Source organism: Patagioenas fasciata, chromosome Z, assembly GCF_037038585.1.
Source record: "Patagioenas fasciata isolate bPatFas1 chromosome Z, bPatFas1.hap1, whole genome shotgun sequence".
NCBI lineage: Eukaryota > Metazoa > Chordata > Aves > Columbiformes > Columbidae > Patagioenas > Patagioenas fasciata.
Window position 1 is genome coordinate 68,360,453 of NC_092560.1, and position 23,389 is coordinate 68,383,841.

Sequence of the window (23,389 nt, forward strand, 5' to 3'; positions counted from 1 at the left end):
CTGCTTCAAATTACTCAAGGGCTTCAATAATTAAAGACTAACCTGTATTCTAGTAAATAGCACCACCAGATTTCTAATGAGATCATAGAATTACTTCCTGTAAAAGCACAACAATGCTTTTTTTCACTGTTCTTAAAACATTTTTGCATGTTTGCTATTAAACAGCATTGGATTTAAAGCAAGGATTTTCAGTGAACTATCCAAGATCTTCTGAATGGTTACAGTGACATTAGTACTATGCAAGATGTATAAGTAATACAAATAAATTGTTGCAATGTAGATTAACTTTGACTCCTTTCCTCAAAACTTGGTCCTGTACTCTAGATCTGTGTATGGTACGTGATTAAACCTACAGCTGTTGTTAGCCCCACAGGCTCTTTCCCCAGAGCACTATCACGCTGAACACCAGTAGCAGGACAAGACTTCTGGACCTCTATTTTTAACACAGGAAGATGTTTACAACAGCAGAATATCTTATTTACAAGCTTTCAGTACCCAGTAAATGAAAAGTAACTTTTGGCGTATTTTAAAAATAAAGTTACTTTACTTTAACTAGGGTTTTGTTTGTTTTCTAGGGGGGGAAAAAAAAAAGAAGAAAAAAGAGAAGAAACAATGTAACTGTTACATTACTAGCAACTCCTGACTACTCCAGTTACCCAAAATCACAAAACATGTTTTACATGCAGATTCTATGGAGTTCAATTCACGTTCAATTGCTTCTCTTGCTTTTGTGTAGTACTAAAAAAATATACATTCTGGCATTATAGACTCAGGGTAGAACTATAGTATCCCCAAAGGTTAATAGCTGATCCTACTCTGAAGAAAATAAGGAGGCAGGAATTGACCCTATTTAGAAGATACTCTGAATTGCTGAAGCAACAGGCTCAACATGCCACAATCCCACCTTATTCCATTGCCAACCCCCATTTAGCACACAGCAGTCTGAGCAGCAGCCCAGATACGTATACATAACATCACTGAGTTAGTCAATATGTATCTTAAGAGTATCATCATTCACTTCCCTCTTCTCCTATGCTGCTATCCTATCTTCGTTCTTTCCCTACTACATTCCTTGTGGTGAAATTTTCATCTCTTGAAAAGACAAAAAGGTTTCGCAGATGCACCTTTAGTTGGACCGAGTCCCCACTCTGACTGAAGTTCTTGCCAGTAACAGGAGTTTCCTGGTCCTGGTGGACTGCAATGGTGTGTTGTGGTGAGTGCACTCGACTGCCTCCCCAGCCAAACCGGCAGTAGTTTGGTGTAGAATCCAAAGGAGGTGAAAGCCTGAGCTGCAGCTGGGCAGCAGCCTGATTCTGCTTGGCAGACTTCCTCCATGCAGTAAGTAACAGAATGAGCCTTGTCACTGAACTCCGTTAAGTCACACTTTTCTTTAAGTGATCTAAATACTGCTTTGTCACAAGCAAAACCCTAGATCATCCATCCACAACAAATGTTTCTACTAATATTAAAACATGGATCCCTGAAAGCATCTCCTCAAACAGGAAAAACAGTAGACGCAGCCATTTCTGAAAAACTCTGCTTCTCAGTGCCTTCTTCAGTTCTGTGGTAGCAATATTTACATAATATAAGAACAACATACACTTCACTGATCATCTGTAATTAGTGTCCTCTCATGTTATAGCAAGAAATGTAAAAGACTAAATGATTAGAAAGAGTCTGCTTTCAAATTCTAAACCTGCCTGTGTAAAAGTACCTCAACCAGAAACAGAAGGGTAAAAAAGTGACCTGATTAAGAAAGCACTTTTAAAAGGCATCAACTTGAAGGCAAGACATTCAATTGAAGGGAAAGAGAATAATGCTGGAAAAATTGAGAAAAAATATGCAAGAAGACAAAGGTAAATATGAAGAAAAGACAACCCAACACCACCTCTAAAAGCTAAGACATTAAGTGAGCTGTGAATCCTGAGGAGCATAACAGATTACAGAGTGGTTATTACACAGGCGGTACACACCTCTTTAAAATGTTCTGGCATATGAAAATGCTGCAACTGCATATCAACTAGAATAACTTCAAACAAAAAATAGAAGAAAGTGTACCTCTACATCTAGGAAAACAAAACAATTCAAATTCTGAAGGGGAATATCAAATGAAATAATCTCAGCAGCAGAATATTCTCCCAACTACAAGGCTGAAATGGTTCTCCAATCCCAGTTCAGAGAGTTAAACACAGGATACATTTTTTTACCTCACAGGTGCTTGGATAAAGAAATTAACCATGAGACTGGCAAGCTGCTGCCTTCAGTTCCTAAAAACTAAGTCTAAGCTTACTGACTTAGCGGTCATACTAAACAGTATTGCTATATTCAACAGAATGTATTCTTTTTTGTCACGTAAGACTTAAGTTCTGTTAAGGAAGACCTAATTTTTCAAGCAGATGTCTTTTCCTTTGTGTACATATCATTTGTACATGTTTTGAAGAAATGTACATTATTTAAACATTCTGCTGTTCTCAGATACAACAGTTGTGTTCCATCATCTTCAGCTAGCTCTTTTCAAACTTAAGAAGGCATTAATAAAACAATTCATGAAGTCTATCTACACATATATGCCATAAGTAAAAAGAAAAAACAACCAAAAAATCTTTAAATCCAAAAGAGGTATCCTAGGCAAGAGACAACACAAAAAGATCAACAACAACAACAAAAAAGTCTAATTAACCTGTGATCACAAGTCTATAAATCACTGAAACAATTTGCTGCTACCTGTAAAACAGCAGTAAAAGGGAAAGGCAGTCAGAAAAAAACCAAACATTTACTCAAAAAGATATCAAATGGACGAAGGATAAAAGCACAAGGTTTTCAATTTAAAAGTAAATTGCTATGTTGCTTAGGACTTAAAAGGTTTTAATACCCAGACTAAAGAGAGAAGCAAATTCTATGGTAATATGGTCAAATGTCCTTTAAGTACAGAATTTCAATAAGCCATTTTAAGGTACATATTTTAAAATGCTGTGTAATCACATCTTAGGCTTTCAACAAATTTGAGTCCACCATATGATTAAGCAGTTGTGTATTTAATTATCCTTGCTACTGCGACAGTCCAAGAATCCCAAGTGATACAGCCCTCTCTACCCTACTTCCACATCTTCCAGTAGTATCAGATATCATCATGAAGTGTTTAACTTGTAACATGGCTTTACACTTGTAGAACATATTTCAGAAACTCACTGAAACACTGTAAATAAAATACCTGTGTGACTTAATTTTTTATTATTTGCAGAAAAGGGGAAATGGTGAACCACTGCACTTTTAATTCTGCTTATCTGAGAATGTATCACAGGATCCTCGCTATTGGGCTTGATGCTTGCAGAAAGAGTTAGGTGTGACCATCCAATGCTTAAAATGCTGGGCCTTTAAAATACTTATTAGCATAGGATTAGTTTGTAACAACCAGAAATAACTGCTAATGACTCCAGCTGCAAATTTGGTAAATACAAAGATGACTGCTGACAAGGAAGAAAATATCTTTGGTCGGACAGCAACACAAGTACTAGCCAGAGTACTATTATCATGTGTCTCCTAAGAACTTGGAGTTCACTTAGCATGCCCTACAGCTGATGACATTTATATTTTGGTCAGTACTAACATACAGGATTGGCACAGCACTTAAATGCCTATTTACAAAGCATTTAGAAGTGAATCAAAACAGTTTTACAGGAAAGAAATGTTAACGCTACAAATAATGAGTACACAAAAAGAAGCTTTCAAACAAAAGTAGGTTGGATTTCCCAAATGTTCAGCATTAGTCTTAACTCTGCTCTATTTCATGTCAATAGGCAATTTTTTAAAAATCCACAGCATCTCCCATTTTAATATTTTCTGTTCCCAAAGTTAAACCTCTTCTCCACCGAGACACCATATATATCTTCTAAATCTAGCTTTTCCAGTTAACATACAGGATCCAGTTTTCTTCGCTGCTTGCGTAGAAATATATTACATTGGTTTTGATGGAAACACTACTGCTAATATTTATTTTTTGTATTACTGAAACACTGAATACTTTTTCATAGTGTTTAATATTATCTATGAGTTTGATGTTGAAATCTCTCTTAAAAATCACACTGTGCCTAGCAGTACATCATTGAACAGAGAGGTCACCTTACCTCTGGAAAACCTGCACTTTTGGTACAGTGCCCCACCACCTACCATATACACATTTACCTTAGAAATGAATGCACATAGCCAAATGCAAGGAAATAAAATTATCTGAGTTACTGAGATGATCCTGAATATTAATTTTTCTCTAAAATATTAAGACAGGTTCAACAAAAGAATAACCTTTTCTGATGTAAACAGAAATATGTGACAGTACCCTTGTCCACAATTTATAACTATATCACTCAACAATTTTTGTGATTTGACTATCGTATTTAATTAATTGAAAAGAAAAAATACTTCCCCTTTAAAGTTGTGCAAGTCATTTGAAAAGATTGTACACATACTGATTTAAGAAGAAAATGACAATACAAATTTTTTGTCAGGAAACCTACATTTTTCTTCTCATACAACTTGTTACTGTAACAAACCAGTTAAATTTTTTTTCTGCTGATTTTTCTTAACCTTTCTAACCCTTTGAATCAAAAGAAAATTAAGCCAACTGACATAAAAGTTTCCAGGGCTATTCTGGTGCTTAGTAAAATATTCCACTATACAGAGCAAGGAGATTAAAAATATCAGTAGGTCCTCACTCCCAATGCAGTATGGCTTAGCCACAGAAAACAAGATGCTCTGGGTATTTCTTCAGAATTTAATCAGCACTAAGAAGTGTTTCTGAACTTTTCTATTAAAGTATTTAAAAACACACATAGAACAGAGATGCAGAATGGTCTTTGAAGGTCTACCTGCAGATACTAGAATTCATAGATTGTACAGATAAAAATGAAAGCAAATGTCTGACTAGTTTTATAAATGGCATTCAAGATTTTGCAGGCCATCATCTGTCAAGTTTCAGACTGCCATGGCAATTAAGTGCTATATGGAACAGAGAGATTCACAGGTACCATTAATCCAAAGACACTGAAGTAGGCATGTAATGTAAAGATAGGCTTCCCAAACTCACAGCTTGCTATGCGAGAGCAAAGAATAAGCATACAATGGAACATGTTTGTTGGTGTGACTAAGCCACCAAACCCTTTTAATCATAGTCTGTACTAACACCACATTTTATTCAGCAGAACTATGAGTACGTTTAACCTTTTGCCAACAGGGCATTGACAGAAGTATGACATCATCCTTGATATTACTTTACTCACAAAAATTTACAAGCACGTTATGGTTAGCCTAGAAAAACTCCTCCCCTGTTATATGGGGAGGAACATGGAGAGGAAACTGGCAGGAACAAGAGTACAGAGGAGTCCTGCTTCCGCCTTCTGGATGCAAAGTTTAAGGTTTTGGAAATACTAGCCAAGAAGCTGGCATTCCAAATAAGGATTCAATGTCATCCTCTCTGCTGTAATAATAGCATCTTTTTATCTGGTCATTAACTGAGTCTGTATCATGTCTCCATCTCAGAGCTCAGACTTTGAGCTGAGCATCCAAGGAATTTTTTAAACAGGCAAAAACTTAATGAACATGGGATCTGGACAAGTGTTTATTTGTTTTTAAAAATAAGGTAGAACAGTATTTACTCCTTTAGATACAAGGTTTTAGTTCAACACAAATTAACAGAAATTTCTAAGCTATTCCAGAATTACTAGTTTTATTTAAAAAATTCAAATATGTGCTATTTCAAAACTGCAAATCATGCAGAAGAAATTAATTCCAGGTCATGTTATTCATCTACAACTATTTTTCTTCCTCATCTTGGATCTGTTTCTACTTGCAAAATTCTTCTGGCTTATTAAAGGTTTATTATTGAGACAGAGATAAAAATGCCTATTACAAAGAGCAACAACTATTAACTGCTGTGAAAATAAACTTGCTTGTGTGTAACTTATGGAAAGCAACAGATGGCCAAGTAGGGGACGCTGAAACAAGGAATAGGAGGTTTTGTTGTTCGTTTCACTTCTCCACCTCAAGGAATATAATCAACAGAAACTGCAAGCAATATCTAACTGCACAGAAGAATGTGTCCTAGAAAAATGAGATATATTAAATAACTATAAACTGCAGAAGCATATTTTTATATGTTAAGCCAAAGTCTTGGAGTTCTAAACTTGGTTTTTTGCACAATTTTTCATTAATGAAGATCTTCCACATTCATTATGCTCCTTGATTCCATTTCAGTTTCCAAAACTGCTCAATCCATTTTCTCAAAAACTTCTTGTAACAGGTAGAGTTTTTTAAAATCACGAGAATACAACATTCCTGCAATCTGCTAACAGGCAGAATTAGCCAACAGCCAGACTTCCAAGCACTGATGGAAAAGTAAACTAAAGTGACGGATGAAACATTAATTCAGTAGGTCCTCTTGAAAGTATCAAAAACTTTAATTCAGAAATACCAAGCAGTACCCATCATCCATTGGTCCATTTGCTAAGAATTGCAATGACAATACCAGTATTTGCTTAAAAGAAAGGCATTTCCTGTGGATGAAGTAAACCACTAACAGGTAAGGAGAAGAGAAACCTGAGAGCCAAAAGGGAAAGAACAGGTCATTCTATTGGTTTCTTAAACATGAACTACCTTTAATTAAAGATGGCTCAATTTACACAACTGACAATGACAGAAGTACAGCTGTACTGCCTTTAGGTACACTACTGGGTTGGTTACTATGGGAAACTAAGGTTGTACTGTAGTCAAATACACAAATAGGCTCTGCCATTTTGTCTGCACCAAGTTCTGAATATTAACAGAGAATATGATGTTGTAATTTAGAGATCTTGATGGATAAAGCCTGCATTGCTTATTGATAACCAATGTATTTTTTGCCAACAGTATTGGTACTAACGAAACAGAAGTCGTGATTCTTGCACAGTAATTCCAAATTAGTGTTTCCTCAAAAACACCACACGCTTTGAGTTAGGTACACAGTTCCCAAACTTCACATGTTTAACAGGAACTTCTCTTGTCCTGCTCAACTCCTTATACAAATTACTGAGCTGAAGGCTAAGTGAATCTAAGTACGTGTTCCCAAGCATTCGTGCAGTCAAAGAGAAAAAAACAGAAAACAATATGCTTTCGTATATTCTGGACAACTGCAGAAGGCCATTAAACTAATTATCAGCTGTATTTCAAAATTAACAAGGATTAATTCAGCCCTTTAAATAGCCATGTGGGAAATAAAAAAACCAGAAAAAAAGAAAAATATAGGAAAAATCACAATGATACATCCTACCACAATAGTTTGGTAATAAAATTATACCTGACCACGTTACACTTGGATGCTCTTATCATGTTTTCATCATTGTTCAAATGATTTTTCTCATACTCTGTAACTCCAGTCACTAAGCAAAAGCACAGCCTAAAAAGACTCAAAACTACGCCATCAAAGCAGACAACAAGCAGATACGGAGTCAGCAAGGAACAAATATTCACCACCACACACTACTGAACACACTACACTGGCAAGATATATGTAGGCAGCTGAAGCAGCCAAATGTGATCTATATCCATGCAATAGAATTTAGACAGTGTTTGCAAAAATAAGAAATTCCATAACCTGATTCCTACACGTAGTCACACCTAAAGAGATACTGGTACATTCTGGATTGAGGCCACCGAAATATAAAAACCACTGTAAAATTCTCCTTTTTTTTCTAGAAAAATCTGAATCCTCATAAACCTCAGTCCACAAAGATGTTATAAAATTCTCATACACTGATGCTGGAAGTCAGTAGAACTTCCTCAACTACTTTTGTCTAAATAGTATGGTATGAGAAAAACAGATGAGAGTTCAGAAATATCCCTGTCTTGTCAGACATCAGCAAACATTAAATACTTGTTAGGACTAGACAGCCTGCTTTTTAAAATCCCCACTCTAAGAATTTACCAGACGAACAAAAGTTGTAGTTACTCTGTTTCCAACAGAAAACATCCTCTCATTTGAAATACCAGATTCAGCAACCTATGGGAACCTAAAATTTTTTGGCCTCAAGTGCCTAAATTGTACTGTCAAAATAAACACCACCCATTAAACAGCAAAAATCAGCATCCAACACATCCTGCTGCAAAGCAATGCAAGAACAATAATCTGGGAGTGAGATCTTGCCAGATACATCAGATCCTTGTTCACAAACAACTACGTTCCATTGTACAGAAGAAAGTACTGAGGCACACTTAGATGATTAAGGGAAATCTGCATCTTCTTAAATCCTGACCCTAGAGACCTTGGAAAGGTTAAGCTTCATTCTCTTGCCTAGATTTTCAAATCTTTTTTTTTTTAACTAGACAGTTTTCCTGTACTTTCTTTAGTCTCATGGTTCAACCTATTCTGCAAAGGCAGAGAGAAGCAGCTAGACAAAACAACCAAAGAACACGCCATGAAAGTAAGAAAAAGGTAACACTAAGGTGGAGGTATCTGGACCGTGTGGTAACCTCACCTCCTGGATTCGCCTGCGGGCCCGCTGCAGCACCTCCTCGTACCCCTTCTGTCGCAACTCACTCAGGCTCTCATAATACTCTTCGGGGTCGTCAGTCTCAGTGAAGAGTACCTGCGAAAGGATCTTCCAGCCGCAGGTATCCAAGCTGTGAACCAAGTAAACTTGCAGTTTGTAGCAGAGTGCATCCATCTCCTGCTCGGATAGCCCCGGAGCTCCGAACAGCACCGTCCACATGCCCGAGGGCTCCTCGGGGAAGGCAGGCAAGTAGGGCTCAAGCTCAGAGTTCACAGAGCACAGCTGCTGGTGAACAGCCCGCAAGTCTTGGAAGGAGAAGAGGCCGGCCCAGCTGCACTCTTCCCCCGCGGGCTCAGCCTCAGGAGCGGCCGTCTCGGCTCCCTGCAGCGGCGAGGGCGGCAGCGACAGCGCAGCGGCCGCCTCCTCCCTCCCCAGCTCCAGCACTTCTATCTCTTCGGCGGCACCTGCCGCCTCCGGGCCCCGCTGCGGCCTCCGGGCCGGGCTGCTCTTTGCGCGCTGGGGGCTCTTCGGCAGCGCCTCGGCCGCTGCGCCCCGCTCGGAGCCCCGCAGCCCCGCCTCGGCGCGGGGATGCGAGGAGCCCCGCGGCAGGCCGGAGTCCGCGCCGCAGGCCGGGCCCCTGCGCACCGTGGGGCTGCCGGCCTTAGGGGCTGCTCTGGCCTCGGCGCCGGCAGGGCCGCTGCGGCGGAGCTCGCGGGAGCCGCTGCGCTGGCGCTGCGCCGTGCGGTTGTGGCAGGTGATGGCGAACTTGCCCTCGATCTCGTTCCAGGCCACAATGAAGACAAACTTCTGCTTCTCCCGCTCCTGGAAGGCGTGAGGCCGCACGGCCACCCAGTCGGCCTCCAACGTTTCCTCCAGGGCGAAGGCGGACATGGCGCTGCGTGGATTCCCACACACACCCTCCCCGCGTCCGTCCCGTCAGCCGCCCCCGCCCGCCCCGTCAGCCGCCGGCTGGCAACGGCTACCCGCAGCCCCGCGCGCCGCCTCACTGCCCACCATCAGCCATCTTAGCGGCGGGGAACGGGGAAGGATGCGCTGGATCCCCACCGGAGCGGTGGGAAGGCTGGGGGGGAAGGGGGAGAGGGAAGACGGAGACGAACCACCTCCTCTCTGCTCGGAGCCGGCTGCCGAAGAATTCCGCCACCGCCCTCGCTCACCGACCCGCCGCCGCGGCGGACAATGCCCGGTGCCCCAGTACAGGTACTTGGCGCGCGTCACGTGGGGCAGGATCTGTTTACAAGCGGCGGTGGCGCTGCGGCAACTCAGCGCCGGCCCCGCCCCGTGGCCTCCCGGAGCCCCGCCCCCCGGCTGCGGGACGCCTTCCCCATTGGCTGTCGCCGCAGTTTCTCCGGCGGAGGAAGACGGGCGGAGCCTCACGTCCCGCCCCGCCCCATCTCCGCCGGCCACGCTCGCGGTCTCCCGCCCTCCCTCTTCGCGCTCCCGCGGTGGGCGGGGCGGGGCCTTCGAACATGGGCGCCGCGCGCTGCACGCCGGGAAGGGCACGTGCCGGCCGGAGCCGTTAGGCTTGGGGGGCGCGGCTGGGCCGGGCGGTTCCGGGGAGAAGCGCAGCGGGGCGGCCTCCGCCGCCGTGCAGTCGGCTTCCTTCCTTGTGCTTGCAGCGCTCCTCGCCACGGCACACGGTCTCTACGGCGGCGCCGGCTTTGCCTGCCGCGGCTCTGGCCTGTCAGCCCGGTGAGGCGCACTGGGCTGGGCTCGCTTGCCCTGCAGCTCCCCTGCCGGCTCCCCACGAACCCGCAACTACTGCTGCTTCCCAAGGCCTCTGCCCCAAAGCTGACAGGCGGGTTAAATATGGAGGTCCATCCAAGCAACAAATCCTCCCACAGGGAAGTGATATCGACACAGGATCAGTTCCTGTGTTTCCCATAAAGTGGCTTCCTGTATGGTTAATAGGAAAGGATCTGGTGCTTCAGCAGCTTGTTTTAGTTGTGTGACTTAATTCTGTCTAGAGATTAAACCGAAATATTTCAAAGATTGTCATCAAGAGTGCCTAGCGGCACGCCATGCACCAGGAGCTTGCATTTGTGGTTAGGCTGCCAAAAAGAGTGCAGCATCTATGATGAGACCTGTAGACAAGGGCATGCTCTGAAGTAGCTTTCATGGGCAACTGTGTACTTTTATAACTGAGCAGCGCTGAGATGCAGCGTTTTATGCTGGTGTTGGCCAGTCCTACTTAAGAATTGGCAGTGCCTGCAGTGGTCTCCAAGGTATCCAAGTGTATTGCAGAGCACATAGGTTACCGTAAGCTTGCACAGAAAACTCCAAAAAGCATGTCTGAAAGGAGTGATTGACCACCTGCAACTCTCAGGCCAAGGGCCAGTTTCCTGGTGCTCTTTGGGATATTCCATTTCTCCTCTTGCATAAATGAAGTATTTCTTGCTATAACAATCCCAAAATACTTGTGTCAAAAATAAGATCAGTAGACAGTATGCCTTGGCACATCTGTGATATTGTTGTCCTTCTCCAAATTAGAGGAAGCACTGGGGAAATAAAACATTCTTGGTTGCGTTTGCCAGAGAAGCAAGAGTGAGTCACAGCTTTTTTTCTAAAGTTACTGTATTGATGAGCATCCTGTCCTTGGAGGTTAAGGTATTTGAGGAGGGCCTTTGGCAAGCTAGACATTCTCTGGCCATTAACAAAGCAAGCTCATACATGCAGAAGAATCAAGGTTGTGTCTTGAATACACAAAGTCACAGCTGTTAGAAAAAAGGGGGAAATTATGGCTCACCGTGCAGAGAAAGGACCATACCTGCATTCTAGAGCTAAAGGTGATGTGTGCTGTATATCTCAGAGAACAGCATTCTTTTTTGCTACAGTAAATTTAGGCATCTGATCAAAGCACCTGTGAAATGATCTTGAAGATTTTATTATACCCCATGTGAAGTGGCCAAGCAAGCAAGCAAATAATGCATTAGTGAAGGAAATAGCATCTCTTTCTGTTAGGTATTTTAAAACAAATTTTCAGTAGATGAATGTAAGCAGCAATCCAATTTTGTCTTTAGTAATGCATCAAAGAAAAATTAAAACAATGAAGACTCAACAGTGTGTCTGTATCTCCAAGCTTAAGAGAATTAAACATGGATTCAAAATTTCTCATCAGCTAAAGGATCAGAGTCTTAGTATTTCAGGTACATTACAGTAGAGGCTGAGGTCTTTGAAGCAGTGTTAACCTGACTGTTCTCAGATAGCAGAGGGGCAAGCAGGTGTGATTTAAAGCAGATATTGGATAAATGTAACATTTGGGAGCTGGCTGAAAACATCTGAAAATCACTCAGCTACAATCAGTTTTCTGATAGGCTTCTTTCATGCGGCAGAAAAGCTGTGTCATCAGCTCTCAACAGCTATTACATTTTGATAAAATCATAACCTTAGAGAAAAACCTGGAAGGAAATAGTAATTTTTCAAAATCACATTATCAAGGAGCACTGAGTAGCTTTCATATGAACTCTGTATTGGGGGCATGCATAGCTCGTCAGTCTTAACAATGTGAAGGGCGGGCTTTTCAGATATTGGTGACTTTTTCTTAGGGATGGTTAAAGGAAATACATCACTGGTTTCTACCAAATCAACCTGCAAAAAATTAAAATTACATTCTGAAAGGCCTAAATTGCCTTCTGAACATGACTGGTGGTAGGGCGTACTCTTCATCAATAAGCAGAAGTGGGTTAGATAGCACCCAGTCTGCCTGAGCTGTGATTGATTCCTACACTTTTAAAAGGTGACAAGGTTTTAGCAACTGAAGAACTACTGGGAAGTGTCTCTGAAGAAAACCCGAGCTGTCTAGAGGGACGGGAAATGCTGCCACACTGCTGGCCAGGACATGGCACTTCAGCACATGAGAATCTGATCAATATGGTGGAAACTATACACGTGAGACGCAAAGTTAGCCTCACCAACAAGGCTGTTGGAAGTAGCAGTTACTCAGCCAATAAGCTGGATTATTACATTTTATAGAGCCAAAACTTTTTGAGAGCCACAAGCATCCTGTCACTAGTGAGCTGAAATGTAAGGTTAGGAATTTGATTGATGTCCTACTTTTCTGTAAGAACTCGGTCAAGTGCCAGAACTTTTGGGGCAGGAAGTACTTTGAGTCGTTTCTGTCCCTGGGCAGTCTCCAAGCAGCAATATTTAATAAGATCCTGAATTAGTAAGCCAGTGAAGAGTAGGTTTGCAAATTTCTAGGAGTCACCATGTGCTTTTTCTGCTTTAGAGTATCATTTCACTGAGCCTGTGTCTGCTGGTTCTCAGATGTGATCTCACTTCAGGTTGGTGTTGGGAGAACAAGGAAACTGCAGCACAAAAGGTAGCCTGCCTAGACAGATCCATACGTAATAAATGCAGAACCAGGCTGGTGATGGAATGCAACCCTATGGAACTGCACATATGTACTTACTTGCACATAAGAGGGGTGGATTAGTAATTGCTGAGTGTGAAAGGTTGGGTCCTCTGTGGACTGAATAACCTGAACCACTGAAAAGTGGTCTCACCCAGTGCTGCATAAATTGTCTTATATGCTGGTGATGTGAACAAGACCAGAAATACTCCTCTAAGTGTTTGTACAAACATTCCAGCATCTAGTGTGTGACTCCTGCAACCTGTGGCAGACTGAACTGAAATTATACCCTTCTGGATTTGAATCTTCGAGCACTTTTAACAAACTAGCTTTAGTACAAAGCCTTTTTGAGAAAACCTGGTCTCATCTGCAAAGCCTGATTTAAAGCTTGATCAGTTCCAAACAACTGCTGTTGTAACATCATTTCTGTCCAAAGACAAGACTACTGTATTCTCAGTTAACCAGCTGCACAATTCCTTACAGTAGTCAAGATGAAGGGGGGAGGATATTCAATACCATGCTTCGAAGAACCGCAGAATCACAAGTAATTTTAGGTGTCCTGAAATTGCTATTAAATATTGTGCTTAACACAACTATGCTGGACAAGCATTTTTAATAGGTATCTGTTGATAGTATGATTCAAATTTTGATGTGGACAAGCCAAAAAGCAATGTCTGTTTACTGTTAGTGGGAGTCTTCTTTCTAGCAAAAGTCTTAAGAGTATTTTTGAGAGTATGTCTGCGTGAAATGAGACAAGAAGCTGGATACATGGAAGCACCATTGACTTTGTGATGGCTTAGTAGCAATGCAACATCCACCCAAAAGCATACTCTCTAGTAACAGTTGTATCTGCACTTGAAAATCTGGAAATGCCTGCCCTTAACATCCCTGACATAAGAGATTGGGGATACTTTCCAAGGACAAGGAATTGCATTGTACAACAGAACCAGTATAGCTGCAGTGCATGTAATAGCTCATCTATTTTATGGAGGAAAACTGTATACTTTGCATATTTATGCTGGCTCTAAACTGAAGAATTTTCTGTAGCCAAATATTATTGCAGTTGTAGAACGTGGCATTAATACTGTGTGGTAAGCTTTACAAATGTGTGATAAACTGAACATGTAATGTAATCTCTTGCTTACTTCTGAGAGGACCCAGTAGTTTAAACATAAATCAGTCATTCCTTGAAAGGAATCATTCATAAAAGTTCATATTCTCTGTTTTAACCAAAAAAGTACACTGGCAAAGTTAGATTTTCTGTTTAAGTGAAAGGTAGAGTGAAGTTAATGGTGTAAAAATTATGTTGGTAATACTCAAGAATTCCTCTTTGAAACTTGATATGATAGGGAAAAAAAAAGTTTCCCCTTCAAACTTGTCATTGTAGTGGGAAAATTCTCATAAGAATTTACTAAATTGCGTGAAAGTTATCAGAAGTCTCTGTGGTAGATAAAAAACCAGTCGCAATGAGAGAGGCAATTGGAGCAATCCTGTCTTGCAGGCTGAGTGAGTTGGGAGTGATGGTGTTTGCAGCTCTCTTTAGTGGTTTACAAAACAATTCCTCAACTTGTTTGTTTACAGAAGCCATATTCTTAAGTGCTCCACCCAAGTACATGGGGATAGTGAAAACGATCCTGATGACAGAAAGAACAATTTGTAGCTTTGAGAAATATAGGGGTTTTTTTTAAGTACTTGATTTTTGTCTCAAGTGCAAAAATACAAGAAATACTTATAATGTAAAAAACAAAACAAACAAAAGACAACTTTTTCTCGTGCTTAATATATCATAATTACACAAAAATTATTTTATCAAACAGTTCCCCAAATGTGGTATTTACTTCAAGGAAAAGCATGAAAAAGTCCATAATATTTTGAGATTCCTCAAAATATTGATCTATTAAAAAGTTTACTTGGCTCTAAATACAGTGTACTGAGCTGTACAGCAATATCAAGACAGTAGTGGAGCATAGGAAGATATTATTCAAGGAAAGAGGAAGCAATATGTTTAGCCACATCCACAACTCAACTTATTTGAGAACATTTTTAAGTAGGCAGGGAAGCCACAAACCACAGAACAAGCATTGAGTTATAACAGACAATATACCTACATGAATCTAAAAAAAGGAAATTATAGTTCCTGTGACAGTGACTACAGTCTGCCTTCTGATTAATGAGTGGAACATATGACCAGAATACAGTTCAGATGTTTTTAAGTAGCCTTACAGGTTCCAAACTCTCTGTCCCTCATATGGGTGGAGGGGTCTATAGCCTGACAATCACGGTCTGTCTGCAAGATCCCACCAGGCTTATACTAAAATAATTCGAATGCATGGAGAAAGATTGACCTGAAGAAATCTGGATTATGTTTTGGGTGAAAAAAAGTGGGTTGAAGACCACTTAGCTTTTGACCACTGTATTGGGTTTATGTGGACTTTGGTAGTGGGGCAAGCTGCAGGGGTGACATCTGGGAGAAATTGCTAGAAGCTGCCCCCATGTTGAACAGAGCTGGTTCCAGCCATTTCCAAGATGGACCCACTGCTAGCCAAGGCTGAGCCCAGCAGTGACAGTGATAGTGCCTCTGTCATAATTCAAAGCCCGCCTGGACACATTCCTGTGCGACCTCACCTAGGCGTTCCTGCTCCAGCAGGGGGATTGGACTAGATGATCTTTTGAGGTCCCTTCCAATCCCAAACATACTGTGATACTGTGATAATGTATTTAAGAAATGACAAAAACTGATGCATAACCAGCCAGGAAAGAGGAGTGAGAATATGTGAGAAAAACAGCTCTGCAGACACCAAGGTCCGTGAGAAGGAGGGCTGGAGGTGCTCCAGGCTCTGGAGCAGAGACTCTCCTGCAGCCTGTGGTGCACCCATGGCCAGGTCAGCTGTCCCCTGTGGCCCATGGAGGTCCCTGGTGGAGCAAATACCTGCCTGCAGCTCACGAACCCCATGCTGGAGCAGGGTAAGACCATGAGGAGGAAGGAGTGGCAGAGACATATTATGGACTGACCACGACCCCCACCCCACGTCCCCCACCCCACGTCCCCCTGCACCACTTGGGAGGAGGAGGTAGAGAAATCAGGAATGAAGTTGAGCCTGGGAAAGAGGGAGGAGTGGAAGAAAGATGCTTCTAGAGCTTTTATTTCTCATTATCCTGCTCTCATTTGATTGGCAATAAATTAAAATAATTTCCCAAAGTTGAGTCTGTTTTGCCTGTGATAGTACTTGCTGTTCTTATCCTTATCTCAACCCAGGAACCTTTAATCATATTTTCTTTCTCCCTTGTCCTTGTAATAGAGTGGCTTGGTGGGCACCTGGTGTCCTTGGTCAACCCACCACAACCACTTTTTAGTGTGTGATCCTGGCATCTCGCATAAACATGTAAGCTCTTGTTTCTTTGGTCTGAGGGAGGAAAGCTTTGAAAACTGGTTGAGTCATTCCCATTTCCACTACATTTCTAGACCATATGACCCCTGCAAGATTCTGCAGGGTTTATGTCACTGCATTATACTCTGGCTGAGATGACCATAACAGACTCTCATGAGCACAGCCAATGCTATCCTCAGGGTCACAGTTTGGATGGTAAAATTTCCAAATACATTCTCTAAAAGGCTAAGAATAGATTGAGTAATGGAACTAAATTACTCAATTATGTGATTAAGGAGTAAGTGTGCCAGTTCTAGCCCATGCTCAAGAGGTCTTTGCTTGAATCCAATATATTTAATCTATTAAGATGGCAAAAATCTGCACTCAGCTAAAAAAGCGTCAGGATTTGTTTGTATTGTTTGTGGCTTTCAAAGCAGTCGTACCAGACAGGGACTTTGATCTCCGATCAAGACAAGAACTTCAGAGAGTGACAGAAAATTTCTTTCATTGTTCAATTATCCTCTTTGCTTTCTCTGTATTGCGTAAGATTTCAAGCATGATATACTATCAAATTAAGTATCTGTGACTTATAAATCACAAGAACACTGTCGTAATTTATTTTTCACCAAAATATTCCAATGTTTATCATTCTGCCCTTCAATCATACAGGTCAGGGAAGCCCATGAATACTTAAACAATTTTCTTTGTTATTCAATCACTATCTCAAGGATGCCCAGTGCCTTTTGAGTCACTTGCTAGTGTCATCACAGAAACTAGTGTATCTCCAGCCTCTATGTAATCTCCCTGCTATTTCAGCTATACTCTTCTGAATACCCAACCTGCTCATGTTAAAGTTGCCTTGTATATATTTGTGCAGGATTCAGTCCCAGCTCTTGCTGCAGTATAGACATACTTAAAGCCTTTGAAGAGCAACATCTTAGAAAATTCATTTTTGGTTGGCACAACAGCAGCAGAGTACACTAACATAGAGGAGAGTTGGGGCAGAAGCTAAAACACAAGGCAGACTAACACTATTATTAACAGACTTCAGATCGAAAAAAAAAAATTGACTTATATGATATTTACTAAGCATGGAGTATTTTCCTAAGCATTTTGAAATTCTGTCTCCTGGTAAATTGCAAGTCAGCAGGCTAGAGGAAAATTTAAAGTCTTACCAGCTTTTGAGCAGAAATAACTACTGATGTCAGCAATAGTTTGGCAGATATGTGTTACAGCATTTTGGGATCCAGCGAGATTTGAAACAGTACAAGACAGAGAACAGCCTGCTGGGTAAAGAAATGCACACTAGTGAGAAAGTCTTGCAACCAAATTCTCCAGAACACTGTGGGAGCACTCCACACAACCACACAACAGCACAAACTCGGTTTATGGAGTGCAAGGTCACAATAATGCTGCTGACAGTACAGACAAGCCTTCATCCCGAGCGTTCGTATCAAAGCATGTCAGAATGGCACCGCTACATCTAGGAGATTGGAGGTGTTCTCCTCTACACACCCCAGTAGAAGGCCTGACATTTAGCTTCACTTGAGAAAGAAGTTCTCATCCTGATTAAACTGTTCTGGAGAAATACTGGATAGCATCAGCTGCTCTTTGTAGACATAGCTACACCCAAAGCTGCTACATAGTTGAGTCTGATCCAGTTACTCAGTACAGGAGAAACAGATGGTATCTTCATCTGGTTCCATCTTCAGCTGAATTGCCATGTGATCCCACGGCCAGCATCGAGGAAGGGAAACAGTCCTGGTAAAAAGACGTCCAAATCTTCTGTTGAGGGGCCTCCATCCCTCCCAGCAGATGGATAAAATCCCTCCTTAAGTCCAGATGGTCAGATTTTGAAGAATAGCGAAGTCCAAGAAAGATCATATGGAGGCAGAATTAATAGTTTATATGAGAGTGATGAAGGGGAGATGAGTTGTGTTTCTTTCTGTAATGTCACTAGGCATTACTGTTTGGCAAGCCTCTAAGTAGGCATTCTGCAGTGAAGAAGCAAAGTTCAAGGATGTGGGATGCGAGAGGGTGTGGTGCTAGAAATAATAATGTTCAGCATTTGTAGAAAGTGGTTGTTTCTCTGATTCTTTATTACTGTCACGTGATTGCTGATGAATAGCTGGGCTGAAAGAAAATCAGGCTTGTAAAAAAGAACAGCTTTTATTTTTAGAAATAAATATTTTTGCTCTCAGACTGTATCTCATACTCTTTGCACAAAAGTTCACCTTCTGATTGTGGGCCCTTTGGAACAGAAACAACATCCATATTATTACTTTATAGATTGTAGGCATAAATGAAAAATTAGAAGGTTACTTGTGTCAGATTTTGTGTTGCTATTCTCTTGACCATTTAATGAGTCTTACTGTTTTCAGTCCTTACATTTATGCTTCAGGCAAACAATTTATTCTATGAGCAAGAGAAATATTCAAAACTATTTTCTTACACATTTATATTCTATATCCTCAACTCCATGTCCTAACTCACCCGGCACCCCCCACAAGGTGCCAACACATCTAGGTAAACGTCTGTATGTGTTATGACTCATCTAAAGCTATGTTAATACACGTACTTGTGTCTTAGTTAGTTGGTCAGCTGATACAGAGCATATGAGTGTATGTGTATGTTAATGGCAGATTTTTTTGAAACTTGTAAAAAATTCATTTACCCATTGACGCTTTACCAGCTGAACCAGATGACCTCTTGAGGTCTCATCCAATCTGAATCATTTTGTGATTCAACATTGTTAAAATGATTTACCTTTAGATACTTCAGCAGTTGGACTCACCCAATCTGAATAATTTTGCAATTCAGTGCAAAAATTGGCCAGCACGTTCAAATATGATCAGGTGTGGAGTGGCAGGGACACAGACTGATGGGTGGTGATTGTGTAAGCCTTGTTTTCTCAGGAGATCAGGCTGGCACAGCATACCCAGCAGTGGGCTCTGAGACCGGCACTTCAGTGTTGCTAGCTCGGGCTCTGCTTCTCATATTTAGCAAGGTTTACTTTCAGCATCTGTTCAACAAATGTGCTCCATTACTGAAATGAAACCTAATGACACTATAAGCCATTATAATATATTTTAACAATCACCTATTTGCTTTTAGCATGATGCAGCATACACAAGACAAACTAATTATTATGGTATTGTATTTATGCTTTAGTGCTGTGGTCATGTGTTCTTTTCCAGAGAAGCTGGTCATCCACAGGAATAGTTTTTATTAATGACTGCTCATGTGTGTCATTAATTACCAGCTGACACCTTTTCCAGACAGTCTTTATTTCTAGAGTTGCATCATATGACAAACAAATCTTAACATCCTTGCTGTTGATGCAAGACCTAAAGAATTCTGAGTTGCTATTCAAGTTCCTGTTGGTAATTTCTTGTCATCGTACTGTGGAAAATCCTTTCTGTTTAATTGTATCAAAGCTATATTCTGTATGTTGACTCCTTTTGGAAATATTCAGGTTGTCATAACCATAGTTATAAAAAATATAATACTAACCATTCTTAAAATAAGGGAGAGATGTCTTTCATTAGACAGATACAATTGGGGAAAAAACTTGCACTTCTTTAAATATTGTTAATTGATGCTATCAGTAGCTGTTATATTCTATTATTTTTCCTTTACACTGTTTAAAGGATCCTTTTGAGTAATATAATGTTTGTTTTCTTAATTATTATGTTATTTTCTATTTGTTAAACACTTTAAAGATGGCCCGGTTTCTTTTGCTTGGTAATTTCTTGTTTGTTTACCAACACAGAAAACTCCTTAATCATTCTATTTCTGCTTATTTATAATATCACTGATTCTTCTGTAGTTAACAACTGCATTATTTTTAGTGGTTTCCTGCTTTCTGGAAGACTTGACAGACTTTAGCCTATCCTGTCTTTTGATAATTTTTTGAATATGTCGGCTGACAGAAACACATCTACTGAAGATCTTCACCTGTGGCAACTAACTGAATTCATCTGGAATTTACTCCCATTTTATTGGATATGTCAGAGGAGGTCAACATCTTGAATAAAAAATTTCTGTCACCTCAGCTCTAGTTTACCTTTGCTCCAGTGAGATACTGATTATTTCCTTCTGGGAATGGGTGTTTCACTGGTGACCTCGTTACTAACAGGAGACCCTCCATCTGGTGCCTTTGTTTAGCATCCCTTCATTTTAATTCCACAAATGGTATTTGGAATTTTCCAGATCATTCTGAGTGGTACCAAATGTATTTTATACGACAAGAAAAAATACTTTTTACTGCAGGAAGCTGGTTTTAATTTGTAGAACTACAGAAGTTTCAATGCCAGTTCAGTCATCAAAAGTATAACTTCAGTGTAGTTGATTTGTAATTCCTTATTACAACTATCTGAATGTGAGTCTCCACAGCCTGTCAAATCTGCATTGTTATTACACTAATATTTTACAGGCATGTATCTGTTTACTACCCTGAATAGTCTAACTGACTGGGAAGGAACATCTTCCATTCCAAGTAGTATGGCAAATATTTCACATAAGCTGTTTTTGTTGATGTGTTTGCAGTCAGAGCAGGCACTAAGAAGCAGGAGAAGGCATCTGGTAAAAGGCTGGTATAAAAAGTGCTATTTGCAACAGGGCCATAGGTGATGGCAACATGCCTTCTTTTTTTAAACAATTAGCAAGAGCCTGGCTTCAGTGTAATTTGACCACAGCTTTTAAGTGGCTGCTTGAACAGACCTCAGACTTACCTGGCTTAGGTGGAATCAGATATTGCTACTTTTATTACAGAATCAGAAACCATGTCTGGTAAGGACCTCAACAGATCAGGCATAACATCAGTTTCCCCAGAACATAATCCACTGCAGGTAAGCCGTTCCTACCCAATGTCCCTACCATACCTTTTCTGATGTGTCCAACAACAGAGATGCCTCAGCCTTGTTAGGCAAACTATTATACCTCCATATTTTCTTTGAGATGGGAATATGTTTCCTTGTGTCTATCAAGAAGATACCTTCTGCAGTGTCAATGCCGGCTGAAGTCCTTTGGCTCTATGTTAGCTAGAATCTGTGATACTGGCAGGGCATAATAAATTGGGAGAGGACAGATGCCTAGAAGCCTGGCATGCATAGAGGGTCTTTCCAAGGAAAGTGGCTACACAGAAGACAGTGTGGAATGATGCTGTGGAAGAAATGGAGATGCTCCAGTGGCTGCTGAGGCCAGAAGGGAAAGGTAAGCTGCAATGGGGTAATAAATTATACCGTACTTGTAAGCCAGAATCTTGAAGACAAGAATATGAATGATCTGAACTATAAAAAGGCACTCAGACCTCATCTTGTCATCATCAGAACTGTGTTTTCTCAGGTTTATGTAAGCAAAAAGTAAAGCCTTTGAGTTTTAGCTTAAAGGACTGCCTTTCATTTCAGTAAAGGATATCAAGGTAAGAGCAGCTCTTTCCTGGGGAAAACAGAGATGGCTGAGGCTCCTAACTCAGTAAGGATGAGGAGGTAACCCAAGGAATGGCAGCTAAGCAATAAGAGGAAGAGTACCAGAAAGAAGAAAATAATGAAGAAACAATGGCACAGTGTTTATAGAGTCATCTCTGGGGGGTGGAGAGACGACAGTGGCATCCTGTATTAATTAAAAGCTTTAAGCCTGTTTTACTGGAAGAAATGAGTCAGGATGGTCAAAGGTATTTATTTATATAACCCACTCTACAACACTGAATAGTTAAAGTCTGGCCATTCAGAGACACCCAAATGTCCTTCAACAAACACCCACATCTAAAAAAAACCAAACCAAAAAAAAATAAACAAACCAAAGCCTAAACACATAAATTTAATACTTTATTAGCCACAAAGAAAAGAAAACAGCAGGGAAAGCAGTTGAGGGAGATTTTAACCACATCTCTTACTTCCTTTCTCCATAGCTTCAGGAGTGGTTATTGATTTTGTTTTGTATCTTAATAATAAGAGAAACTGTTGAATTTGGCAGCCTTCTAGGTGGTATTAAAGATGGTAATAACTGTTCTTTTTGGATGAAGAAGAAGTTAAGATGATGAGCCAGAGCTGCTGTTATTACTGTTGTGGTAAAAGCCTGGATCTGCCTCCTAAATGATAAATCAGGACAAGCACACAAAAGGGGGAAAAAAAGAAAAAAAAGCCAAGTTAGAAAATGCACCTTCTGTTTCTGCTCCTGACTTTAATTTACAACATTGTTGCTAGAGGAGACTGCGTATAGCACATGGTGACTCCAAGATTTGACTTTTACAAGCATTGAGCTGTTCAAAAGCTTTGCTTTACTCTGTGTTTCCGACTTGAATCAGCGCTGCCAAAAAAGAGTGATCTAGATGGCTAAGATGTAAGCTGAAAGCATAGGAAGAGTAGCAGAAAGAAGATGATGTTGGGGAAGAAAAGGGGCGTAAGTGAAAGAATGTGACAGCCAGAATGCAAATTGTCTTCCAGCAGCTGCATTTACTGATGCTGGGGGAGGAGGTGGTATCATGAACACAGCCCTCTGGGCACTGCTCTAGTCAGGGTGTTTCTTAGCACTGAGGAGAGGAGACCCAGAGGCGTCACAGTGGATCTACTTGTTTGCCACACAATCTTTCCGTGGTTCTTAGATGGGTACCTGCAGACTTTCCTAGCTTTAATATTTTCTGACTCGTATAGATAATATTGTTTTATAGCCTGCTACCTCTGCTCAACACTGATGTTTCCTGGCTGTCTTCTCCCTACCTGAGCTTCTCTCAAAGCATGAGCCTTTGAATATCAGATAATCAGATAATCTGAGCTGCTGTTCCTATTGTAGTTTGAGAGCCATGCATAACTCTTCAAATACCATGATTTACCATGTTATTGACTTTTCTTTAAAGAACCATTACACTTTTAGTTGAGCTGGAATGGCAAACATCAACTAGCCCTCATTAACCATTTTCTTCCTTACCTTGGGAGGAAAACCTAATTTTATAAGACAATTGTGGAATGGTTAAGGTTGGATGGGACCTCTAAAGATCATCAAATTCAACCCCCCTGGCATGGCAGAGACATCTTTCACTAGACCAGGTTGCCCAAATCCCAATCCAACCTGACTTTGAGCACTTACAAATGATGGAGCATCCATAGCTTCTTTGGGCAACCTGTTCCAGTGCCTCA

The 23,389-nt window shown here is 41.0% G+C and overlaps 1 protein-coding gene across 1 annotated transcript in view; it reads right to left on the reverse strand.

Annotated features, from left to right (window-relative positions):
• JMY (junction mediating and regulatory protein, p53 cofactor) overlaps positions 1-9,792 on the reverse strand; it is a 77,654-nt gene extending 67,862 nt beyond the window's left edge. The window contains exon 1 of the mRNA XM_065860267.2: positions 8,502-9,792. Within this exon, the coding sequence (XP_065716339.1) occupies positions 8,502-9,407 (906 nt within the window). The 5' untranslated portion in view covers positions 9,408-9,792. The remainder of the gene's footprint in view (positions 1-8,501) is intronic.
• Positions 9,793-23,389: the final 13,597 nt, after the last annotated feature.